The sequence below is a fragment of the Pseudophryne corroboree genome, chromosome 2 (assembly GCF_028390025.1).
Source record: "Pseudophryne corroboree isolate aPseCor3 chromosome 2, aPseCor3.hap2, whole genome shotgun sequence".
Lineage (NCBI taxonomy): Eukaryota > Metazoa > Chordata > Amphibia > Anura > Myobatrachidae > Pseudophryne > Pseudophryne corroboree.
The window spans coordinates 821,303,149-821,315,317 of record NC_086445.1 but is presented as its reverse complement, the minus strand read 5'-3'; the positions used below and the strand labels follow the sequence as shown (position 1 = coordinate 821,315,317).

Below are 12,169 nucleotides of genomic sequence, written 5' to 3'. Positions count from 1 at the left end.
AATGCTAAACTTTAATTAAAAGGATTATTTCCTGGTGTTTAATGGTGGCATGGGTTGACTATTAAAAAAAAAATATTTTTTTTATAAACACATTTTTCCTTTATTGAAGCATGATGTTTACATATAAATCATCAGAGCTGTACTTTCGTTATGAGTACAATAGAACACACATTAAAAACATTTATCCAATCATAACAATATTGAGTTAGCAATATGTTCATAAATGGTGTCAAATGAGAAACAAATCAATGGCATCAACATGGATCCACATCCTCCATCTTCCTTCTATCAATTTGTAAGAAAAAGGGAAAATTCACCAAGATGTTAATTCACCATAATTTAATCCTCAACAAATGAAATTTGGTCATTTTGAGAATATAAATGCGTTTCATACCATAAGGTATTCCTAAAACATTTCCTGATCTGTTCTTTGAGAGGGAGGGATAGGGTCTCTATGTGTAAATTGAATGTTAGTGGAGAGAGCAATCCTGCAAACATAAATCAATTTTTTGTGGGCTTATCACTTAAGCTGCTGAGTTTAAACTTTTAAAATTGTTGCATTGTCTTATTATTAATATTAAACTGATTTTACATACATGTACACTGATTGTGTAAATGCTCACTTTAAGAAAGTGAGTTCTGCATACAGCTCCCCTACCTACTCTCCCAGAACATCTAGCACACGGAATCCTTTAAAAGCTGCATCTTACCCACTTCCTAGTGAAGTGGGCAGGCGGGACTAGGCATGATGATGTGATTCTCAGTGAATAACGTCATCATGGCAGAGACCATGGGGGTCATTCCAAGTTGATCGCTCGCTAGCTATTTTTTGCAGAGCTACAAACAGATAGTCGTCGCCTATAGGGGAGTGTATGTTTGCTTTGCAGTGTGCGATCACATGTGCAGCCGAGCACTACCAAAAAGTTTTGTGCAGTTTCTCAGTAGCTCAGAACCTACTCAGCTGCTGCGATCACTTCAGCCTGTTCTTGCCCGGAATTGACGTCAGACACCCGCCCTGCAAACACTTGGACATGCCTGCGTTTTTTCAGCCACTCCCAGAAAAGTCAGTTGACACCCACAAATTAACTCTTCCTGTCAATCTCCTTGCGATTGGCTATGCGAATGGATTCTTTGTAAAATCCATCGCTCAGCAACAATCCGCTTTGTACCCGTATGACACGCCTGTGCATTGCGGAGCATATGCATGCGCAGTTCTGACCTGATAGCAGTGCAGCAAAAAATCCTAGCATGCGATCAGGTTGGAATGACCCCCTGTGTTTTTCCTGTTGCTTGCTGCAAACTGACAACTTTCTCCTGTTGCTTTTGCTACATCAGTAACTATGCCCTGTAATGTAGAATGATGTTATTGATTACCTTTTGGGGATTGCATATTTCCATAAACTCATATTGTTGAATAAGATAGTCTAGGAGGTGGCATATTATCACCTATCATATTATTATTATATTATCAGCATCGCACACCATCTGATGGTCCTCCAGCATTACATTGGACTGCTTATACTAGTATTTATCTCCTGTGAAAATGCACCTGTTTTAATGTCACAACTTCAACTTTTGGTCCTGGGGCAATCAAGAACATGCTGCCTTCTATACCAAGGGGTGATACTATAGATGGAATTGTCACCAATACTAGCTCTAAAAATGTATCTGGTGCATGAGTTCATAACAATAAAACCAACCACAAATACTTTACAAGACATTTCTGTTGATACTAATTCATTGAAACTAGCTCGGGATTTGGCTAATCAGTTACAGGCTTCATTACAGATTGTGCAGGCTAAAATTTACACGAACCTACTGTAAATTGGAATAGTTAAGACTTTTGCAACATCAGAGATAGTTGAAATATATACTTTCACTTACAACCAATTTTGGGGGGTTTTAAGTGTAGGAATAATAATTTGTCTTCTACAGGGAGATCCACAGATGTGGGCATTTAGCTTTCAAATGACTATGTTATTTTGATATCAGTAGATTCATTTGCTCAGGCTTTAGGCTTTTGGTATGATGTTCATATAAAACTGACTCTGCAGAATCTAATTTACTATATGTTCCTTGAGACAGGGACATAATATAGTTGAGAACTATTGTACTGTAGTTGGATGCTAGGGCGCAGATTGGGATTAAACAATCCAGCTATCTGCAGTCAATTCAGATTGGAGGTTATGGAGCAAATAAAAGATGCTTTGTTCCTTCAAATGTTTTTCTTACAGCTGTCACTGAGGGGCACAAAATGGAGCAATTCCATTGTTGATCCGTTCGGGTGCCCATTAGCCATGGGAGACATGTTTCTTCTTGCAGCCAGCTATAACTGTCAAGAAGAAATCTATGAATAGTCTGTGGTTTGTGTGGTTTTGGCAGGATATTAGATGGGTTTAGCCATGTACATGGCTAAACCCTATTTGTCACATGAAAAGTGATGAGCACCAAATCGAAGTAACAATTGAATTGCTCTGACTGGAACCTGTTATAACAATTGAATAACCCCCTAAGGCTACAGTTTCTGAGCCCATATGGAAAAGATGAGTAGACATATTAAACAATAATGTTTTTATTGTGGTACCTCCAGTTGTGTGCCAATAAATCAGGGAACTTTTTACACCGAGTGGACATGAGTGACGTTCATCTCGGCATATATTTACTAAAGATGTCCAGAAATGGGAGATTTTTCAAACCTTGGAGAGAGATAAAATTGGAAGAGATAAAGTTCCAACCAATCAGCTCCTAAGTGTAATTTTTCAAACACAGCCTGTAAAATGTAGAATAAAAGCTGATTGGCTAGTACTTTATCTCTCACAATTTTATCAATCTGCAAGCTTTGATAAATACCCCATAAGTCATTAAACATCTCTGTATCAGTGTGTAGATTGGATGGACACTTTGAACAAAACATACTGGAAATACAGGTAGATACTAATAGTCACCATTACTACCATTACTACAGGGGCACTTCATTCTTGGTAAGTTTACTAAGCAGAGGCTTTTGCAAGCCACCACTGCTTGGTTTCCCCCTGACATTTGAAACAGCCTGATAATAAAAGCAAAAGACACCATGTTTTGCTTTAATATCAGTGCCATTTTACATTTTGAGGTCAAATCTCTACTCTGTAAATTTAACCCATGGACATAAACTGACCCTATAGTAAGAATTGCAGTGGTTGGTTTTGCCTGTTAAATTATTGTCACTGTAAATCTCGTGGCAGAAATCTTGTGGCTGCTTCCAAATTGTAAGCTATAACATTTACCCCATAGAGTTCTATGGTTAAGGGGGTTTTATAGGTGAAAACCTTCCTACTTCCAATACTTAAGCTTAGCACATATCCAGCACTGGAGATACCTGTTGAAAATTGTTCTACAGATCCCACAGTTAACTTTTCTATTTAATCTGGCTTCCAGGCTGTAACAACCTCTGTATGCAGTAACTAAGGACTTTAAATAACTACTGGAGATCTCTTTCTCATAACAATTATACTAAACTGTTAACATAGATCCATAATTTAGTGAATTCCCTTGCCAACACTATTTGGACTCTAAGAATTAAAAGTGGTATACTGTAATATCAATATACAGTATGACTTATCACTGGATTATTACTTTGTGCTTCCTGCTAGCTTTTGCTACATTTTTGAATCATTGGATTTAAGTCACAACATTGTATTACCTTGTATTAACAAACAAATATATTAGTCTCTTGACACGATTTAAAAGCAGCAGAAATGTATTATTCAATAGAAAACAGGGCAATTGGGATGTAAGCAAACATTATTTATTGTAGGTAGAATGAAGTCTTTAATCTTTCATTTACGCTCCGACTAGAAGAAGAAGAAAGCTCAAATAAAGGGTAAAGAGAACAACTTGAAAGTGCTACTGTTCATTTATCTAATTTATTACAGTGTTCAATGCCTGCTTTCTGAGAATCTTTAGGATTAAGAAAAGGAACCATTTTATATACTTACAATGCCATTGTTTGTATCCAACAGGCAGCTTCGCTAATTTAACCTGCAGAGCTTTTTTTGGCTATAGTGGTGATGTCAGTCCTTTAATTTACTGGATGAAAGGGGAAAAGTTTATTGAAGATTTGGATGAAAAGCGGGTCAGAGAGAGTGATATCAGGTAAAGACAGATAAATGCAAATGATTCATTATTTATCACAGATATGTCACATAAAGGTGATTGATGTAACTTGAAACTCTAGTTACTGTTCATAAGATTGTCTAATAGATTATACAACTATTATTTTCAATTATAAAAGATATATTCTTTATATTTCAAGTGTGAAATGTGTATTATTTATTTGGATATTCTTTATAAATAATATTTTCCTTTAAACTAACAAAACAATTATTGTGTATGCTACCTTTAATATAATGTTATAACTGGGAACATTACTTTGTTGTGTATGTAATATCAAAGTTTATATTGGTATTGCAAATATTGTAGCACATCCTATTACAGGGGGAGATGTACTAAGCAGTGATTAAAGTGGAGAAGTGAGCCAGTGGAGAAGTTGCCCATGGCAAGCAATCATCATTTACATAACCTTTATAATTTGCATACTACAAAAGTATACAGAACAGATGATTGGTTGCCATGGGCAACTTCTCCACTGGCTCACTTCTCCACTTTTATCACTGCTTAGTACATCTCCCCCTAAATATTTAATGCAACTATATATGGTTCTCTGTATAAAATAACCCAGTTATTTGGGGCATCATATTGTAATAAAGAAGTAGCCTGACAGCTTTGGAGTTCAGGTTGAGTATACCATAACCAAATATTCCGAAATACAGAATATTCCGAAATACTAATTTTTTGAGTGAGATTGAGATAGTGAGACCTTTGTTTTCTGATGGGTCAATGTACACAAACTTTGTTTAATACGCAAATGTATTAAAAATATTGTATTAAATGACCTTCAGGCTGTGAGTATAAGGTGTATATAAAACATAAATGAATTGTGTGCATGTACACAAACTTTGATTAATGCATAAAGGCCCTCATTCCGAGTTGTTCGCTCGCTAGCTGCTTTTAGCAACATTGCAAACACTAGGCCGCCGCCCTCTAGGAGTGTATCTTAGCTTAGCAAAATAGCGAACGAAAGATTCGCAGAATCGCTACTAAATAATTTGCTGCAGTTTCTGAGTAGCTCCAGACCTACTCCTAGACTGCGATCACCTCAGTGCGTTTAGTTCCTGGTTTGACGTCACAAACATGCCCTGCTTTCGGCCAGCCACTCCTGCGTTTTTACCTGGCACGCCTGCGTTTTTTAGCACACTCCCTGAAAATGGCCAGTTTCCGCCCAGAAACACCCACTTCCTGTCAATCACACTACGATCACTCAAGCGAGGAAAAAACGTTGCTCGACCTTGTGTAAATCAACAAAGTTTTGTGTGAAAGTACTTAGCGCATGCGTGCTGCGTACCATGCACATGCGCATTTTTGCCATTTTTTTACTTAGTCGCTGCACTGAGAAAATCGGCAGCGAGCGAACAACTCGGAATGACCACCAAAGTTATTAAAGATATTGGCTAAAATTATCTTCAAGCTGTGTGTATAAGGTGTATATGAAACATAAATGCATATTGTGCTTAGACTTTATTAACAACTCGGAATGACCACCCAAGTTATTAAAGATATTGGCTAAAATTATCTTCAAGCTGTGTGTATAAGGTGTATATGAAACATAAATGCATATTGTGCTTAGACTTGGGTCCCATCGCCATGTTATCTCATTATGGTATGCAATTATTCCAAAATACAAAAAAATCTGATATCCAAAATACTTTTGGTCACAAGCATTTTAGATATGGGATACTCAACCTGTATCATATTTTAACAAATAAGGTGCTTGGCTGCTTTGGGGTATCTTATTGTAAAAAATAAAAAGTGGCCCAGCTGCTTTGAGGCATTATATTCTTACACTTAATCTAGCAATTTTTCACCACCTAAATAGTTTTTTACCAATTCAACACTTAAACATCCTAATTATTACCTCTCACCTACAGTATGTAACACTCTAAACACATAGCTGCTGCTTCTTACTAATGTAATAACTTTGAACACTATGGCCCTCATTCTGAGTTGATTGCTAGCTGCTTTCGTTCGCAGTGCAGCGATCAGGCCAAAAAACAGCATTTCTGCGCATGCATATGGGGCGCAGTGCGCACGCGCGTCATACTTTCACAAAAGCCAATGCAGTTCTACACAAGCTCTAGTGACGCTTTTCAGTCGCACTACTGGCCGCAGAGTGATTGACAGGAAGTGGGTGTTTCTGGGTGGTAACTGACCATTTTCGGGGAGTGTGGGAAAAAACGCAGGCGTGTCAGATAAAAACGCAGGAGTGGTTGGGAAAACGTAGGCGTGGCTGGGCGAACGCAGGGCGTGTTTGTGACGTCAAAACAGGAACTAAATAGTCTGAAGTGATCGCAAGCTAGAAGTAGGGCTCAAGCTACTCTGAAACTGCACAATCTTTTTTTGTAGCAGCACTGCGATCCTTTCGTTTGCACTTCCGCTAAGCTAAGATACACTCCCAGAGGATGTCAGCTTAGCGTTTGCACTGCTGCTAAAAGCAGCTAGCGAGCCATCAACTCGGAATGAGGGCCAATGAGTGGTATCCACTTAGCCGAGGTAAATTACCACTGCTAATTGACTCACCAGGGGCTATCAAATTAGCCTCAATAATCCAGCGCGAGATGTGCCTTATCAGGGAATTTATTTCACTTGTCTCAGGCAGGCAAAAACAAATCCACGAAAGAATTGGTGCGGCCACTTGAAAATACATAGATTTCACTTAGCCTATGTGTGTTCAGGAGAATTTTTTTATGGGTGATCTAATTGGATAGCCTCTAATAAAATATTGGTGAAACATTGAGAAAAAGTGCAAAAAATTGATGTTTTTCACATCAGATGTTTTACTATGGCTAAACCTCTCAGTGTGAGGCCTTGCGGTTGGCTTGTGCTAGCCTGGAGGCTCCCATGCTTTGGACTTGAACCTTAGAAATGTTAGCGACCCACCAGATGAGTTCATGGTTGGTGGGCCCATACTTTTGTACAAAATAATGCCAAACACCTCAATTTTACTTTATGTTATATTGCAGAGTCTTCTATAATTATTCTGAATAGCAATGTTTAGTACTGTACTTGCATTTTCTGAGCACCTGCATTTTCTCTTTATTTATTTGGAATTACAAGTCTTAGAAAGGTAGCACCTCTCATTATGTTTAGAATTAGGAGGTGCAGTCCAAGCCCCCCCATACTGACTTAATTTTAACCATCCGATGGACTTTTTAACAAACTGGTAGAAATACTTCTGCTTTAGCGAACATTCTACTCTTATGACAGGTTTTGCACCATGGGCTAGTGTGTCGTTCAGCTCATGCTTTAGCCTCTGAACTGAAGTGAAATGATTAGTACTTATTTGCTTTCTTCTGGAGTGGTTTATATGATTGGATCAGGGAAGAACTAGCTACACGTGCAAACTACTCGATGATCTGATTTCATTGTGTACCAAGGTGGATTTATGATTCAGAGAGTGAAATCTAGAGAAGGGAAGGAATGACCACTTCTGAGAATGCCAGCTGCTTAAACCATGAAAGCATTTACCAACTGGAGAAGAACTAATGCAGGTGAATCACTCCTTATTTGACTCTGGAGGAACATCAAAGACTAACATGGAAATCTCTGCTTACAGTATATTGTGCAGCATCTGATCATCAGCTTGGAACCTGTTGAAAGAGTCCAGGAAACTCTTGCTCCTAACTTATGGAGCAGAAGCCAGAATAGGAGTACAGTAACTACAATTTCTCCACAAAATTCAGATTGTAGTAACTTTGGAACATGCTCAAACGTCCAAATTTATTCCCACACATTTAGATTCTGGAGCATTCGGAAACTTTATAACCTCAGATTTAGTTCAGGAGTTACCGTACTTCTTATTACAGAACAGTTAACTCAATCCATTTATCTCACATCTTTGGACAGTAGCTGAATTCCAGACAGCATCACCACCCATCAATCTTTGCATTGAAGTTTAAAGTGGGTGTGCTACATTCAGAACTTTTGACGTTCTTGGTTATTCCCAAAGCTTCTCATGCTCGGGTTCTAATCCTCAAATTGATTGGACTTCCTTAGATTGTCTTGTGAGTTTCCTCTGCAAAAATACAGTACTTGTCTCCGATGCATCCTACTATATTGGAGTACAGACGTCTTTAGTAAACATGGTATGGATTCACTTCCACATCATCGTGAGTGGGATTGCCCCATTGAAATATTATGGGGAAAAAATGACCAAGAGAATGTACTTATCTGACATCACTTCCAGAGACTCAAGCTATGGTGCTATATATCAAGGAATATCTTGAAAAAGTTTTCTTCGCCTATCTTCTTCTCCCTCAGGCACAGGTTTCATCTTCATTAAGAAGAAAGATGGAGGTCTCTGTATTGACTACAGAGACATACTGTAAATGAAATCACAATCAAATTTGTTTACCCTTTACCACTAGCTTCTGAGTTATTTGACAGGCTCAGATGTGTGATGATATTTACTAAATTGGATTTAAGAGGAGAATACAACCTGTTTAGAATACTGTATGTGCTGGAGATGAGAGGAAGATGGTATTTAAGATGGGCACTATGAATACAGTAATTTTCATGTCTTTAGTCATATGCATTGCTCCTGCATATTCATACATTTTGTCAACGAGATTTCTTATGCTCCTCTCTACAAGAGCGTGGTTGTACTGTATATCTGGATGATATGCTAAGATTTTTTGACACCCTAAAGTCCCATTGTCTACACATCAAGGAGTTTATTTGCCACTTTTGCTCCAATCAACTATTCAGCAAATTGAAGAAATGTATTTTTGAAGTATACTCAATCCTCTTCTTGATGTACATTATTTCAGGAACAGGTCTGCAGATGGATCCAGAGAAGCTTCAATCAATCCAAAATTGGTCTCTTCCAACTACTCTTAAGGCAGTGCAATAATTTCTCAGATTCATATGTTATTACTGCAAAGTCATAAAAAACATCTCAACGCATGTTGTACCTATTACTGCTCTTACTTGTAAATGATCAGACCCATCTCATTGGACAGAGGAAGCAAAATCAGCCTCTGTCTCAGCCATACAGAATGTCTCCTATGCTTTCATTTTAGAAGTTCAGTTGTAGGAGTCGGAGCTGTTTTGTCCCAACGATTTGAAGATGAACACCTTGTTGGTTTTTCTCTCACCAATTCCTCGCAGCCAAGAGAATTTATTCCATTGGAAATCAAGAAATACTTGCAATTACATTGGCCCTGGTGGAGTAGTAATATTTGCTGGAAGGTGCAAAATATCCAATTTCAATTATTATACACCATAAAAATCTCATGTATCTGAAGTTGGCTTAATGCCAAATAAGATGGGGTCTATTTTTCTACAGGTTCAATTTCAAAGTAACTTTTCGGTCTAGTTCCCAAAATTGCGGGGCTAACTCCCTCTCTCATTCCATTGTCCAGAAAGGAGACTCTTGTTTACTGAAATGCATTCCATCATTGATACTTTTTTTTCAGTGGTCAGTTTGGCTCCATCTTCACCTCCAGGAACAATCTTTGTGATTTTTGCTCTCCACAAGAAACTCATACACTGAGCACATGTCTCACATTTTACTGGTCACGCTAGCATCCAAAAGACCTTCAAATTCCTTCAGAGGTCCTATGGGTGGCCCACTCTTAAGCAAGCAATTTGTGGCTTCCTATGTTTAGTGTGCTCTGCAGAAAATATCACGCCAATCTCCTGCAGGGCAATTACAATCATTCTCCATTGCTTATAAACCTTGGGCACAACTTTCCATGAACTTCATTAATTGATCTACCACTTTTGAACAAATACAATGCCATCTGGGTTGTTGTTGACCGTTTTTTCCAAAATGGCCCTATTAATATCTCTGACTGGTCTATCCTCCACTTCAAAACTGGCACAGCTGTTTGTCTGAGAGATTTTCAGGCTTCAAAGTCTTCCGACAGAAATTATATATGATTGTTTGGTGCAATTTGTTACCATTTTTTGGCAGTCCTTATGTTCGAGACTTCAGTTGAAACTTACATTCTCTTCAGCATATGACCTTTAAACAAATGGTCAGAGCAGAACGAAGATTTGGAAACATTCCTTCAGTTCTATGTTTCCTCTTCTCAAGACAATTGGGCCGAATTATTATTCTGGATGGAATTTTATCACAATAACAAATACAATTCATAGTCAGATCCCAGTCCTTTCTTCAGTCTATGAACGTCAACCTCATGTTTCTGATTTTCTACCTTTTCCTACAGCCATTGTATATGCTGCTGATACCACTCTTTGACAATTTTCCAAGGTCTGCAGGAAAGTTCATTCCCCACCTCTAAAAGCATTTTTTCCAGTACTTTATGAGTTTTGCTGATCGCAAACGATGGACAGTTCAAAGTCTGAAGTCCGGAGATTGAGTGTGGGTTTCTACTTGCAATTTAAGACTTAAAGTGCCCTCTATGAAGTTTGCCCCAGTTTCATCAATCCATTCTCAACGGATAAGTCATCAACATTGTGGTCTACAAATGAAAATTGCCAACTTTTTTGTGGATTCCAAATTCTTTCCACATATATCAGTTGAATCCCTTAATTCTGAACCATTTCCACTCAGCTCTCCCTAAGGCTCACAAAGACCAAACTCAATGTGGAGTTGAATACGCAGTTGAAAGAATTATGGACTCTCAATTTTGGGATGGAGATTTCCAGTATCTAAAAGGCTGTGGACCAGAAGAATCAGCTTGGATAAACTAATTTGATGTAAATGCTTCACACCTGGTATGGTCATTTCCTCAAAAGCATAATAGATGTCCTCTGGTCACCTGTAAGAGGAGGGTTATTGTCATGCTCCATGGTCTGATGTCCTCATACTTACCTCACCAATGCATCACCCAGCTACTTTTGAGGTCCCCTGGTCTCCACTGGTCCCCACTATCCCCTTTTGAACTTTGTAACACTTTGTGCTGGCCCTCTTCACTGAATTCCTGCCAGCTTCTTTTAATGGGTGCCACCATGTTGGAATTAGTCAGTTGACTGTTGCTCCTCCAATGAAATACCGTAGGGTGCTAATCCATTGCCTGAAATACAGAGAGCTAGAAGAATCGCTTTTTATGTGGATTGAAGCTTTTATTGTGGCTATAGTAATGTCATATTCTGGATGATAATAGCTTTTTTGCATGCATATAACTGCACAAACCAAAGCACATATTTATGACTTCAAACAAGGGGGATAATGCAGAGTGGATCGCAGAAGCAAATTTGGTAGCAGTTGAGCAAAACCATGTGCACTGTAGGGGGGAGAGCAGATATAACATGTTCAGAGAGAGATATATTTGGGTGGGTTATATTGTTTCTGTGCAGGATAAATACTGTCTGCTTTATTTTTACACTGCAATTTAGATTTCAGATTGAACACACCCCACCCATATCTAACTCTCTCTACACATGTTATATCTGCCCCCCTGCAGTGCACACGGGGGTGATTCAGAGTTGATCATGGCTGTTCTAAATTTAGCACAACTACGATCAAGCACACTGACATGCGGGGGGGGGGGACACCTAGCACAGGGCTAGCCCACCCCACATGTCAGTCCCTGCCCCATCACAGAATTACAAAATCATCGCACAGCAGAGATGCTTTTGTACTTCAGGAGTAGCTCCCAGCCAGCGCAGCTCTGGGTCGCAGTGGCTGCATGTGATGTCACGCAGCTGCCGCGGCCCACCCCCGACATGGTCAGGCCATGCCTGCTTTGGCTGGACCATGTCCCTTAAATGGCGGCTTAATGCCACTGTCCCGCCCCCTCCCACCCAGCGACCGCCTCTGCCTGTCAATCAGGCAGAGGTGATCACTAGCTAAAGACGGATGTCGGCTGTCTGGCATGCACCGGTGCACAGCGGCAATGCTTTTGTACTTCAGGAGCAGCTCCCAGCCAGCACAGCTCCTGCACGCTGGCCGGGAGCTACTCATCACTGCTCGGGTCACAGCGGCTGCATGTGACATCACACAGCAGCCGCGGCCTGCCCTCACCACGGTACAGCCATGCCTGCGTTGGCCGGACTGCACCCCTTAAGTGGCGGCTTAACACCATCCTCCGGCCCCCCCTGCCCA

At 39.5% G+C, this 12,169-nt stretch overlaps 1 protein-coding gene across 1 annotated transcript in view; it reads left to right on the top strand.

The window, feature by feature from the left end:
• The window catches only part of IL1RAPL1 (interleukin 1 receptor accessory protein like 1), a 1,997,981-nt gene that overhangs the window by 1,895,936 nt on the left and 89,876 nt on the right, over window positions 1-12,169 (top strand). Inside the window, exon 7 of the mRNA XM_063955696.1 lies at window positions 4,002-4,134. Within this exon, the coding sequence (XP_063811766.1) occupies window positions 4,002-4,134 (133 nt within the window). The remainder of the gene's footprint in view (window positions 1-4,001; window positions 4,135-12,169) is intronic.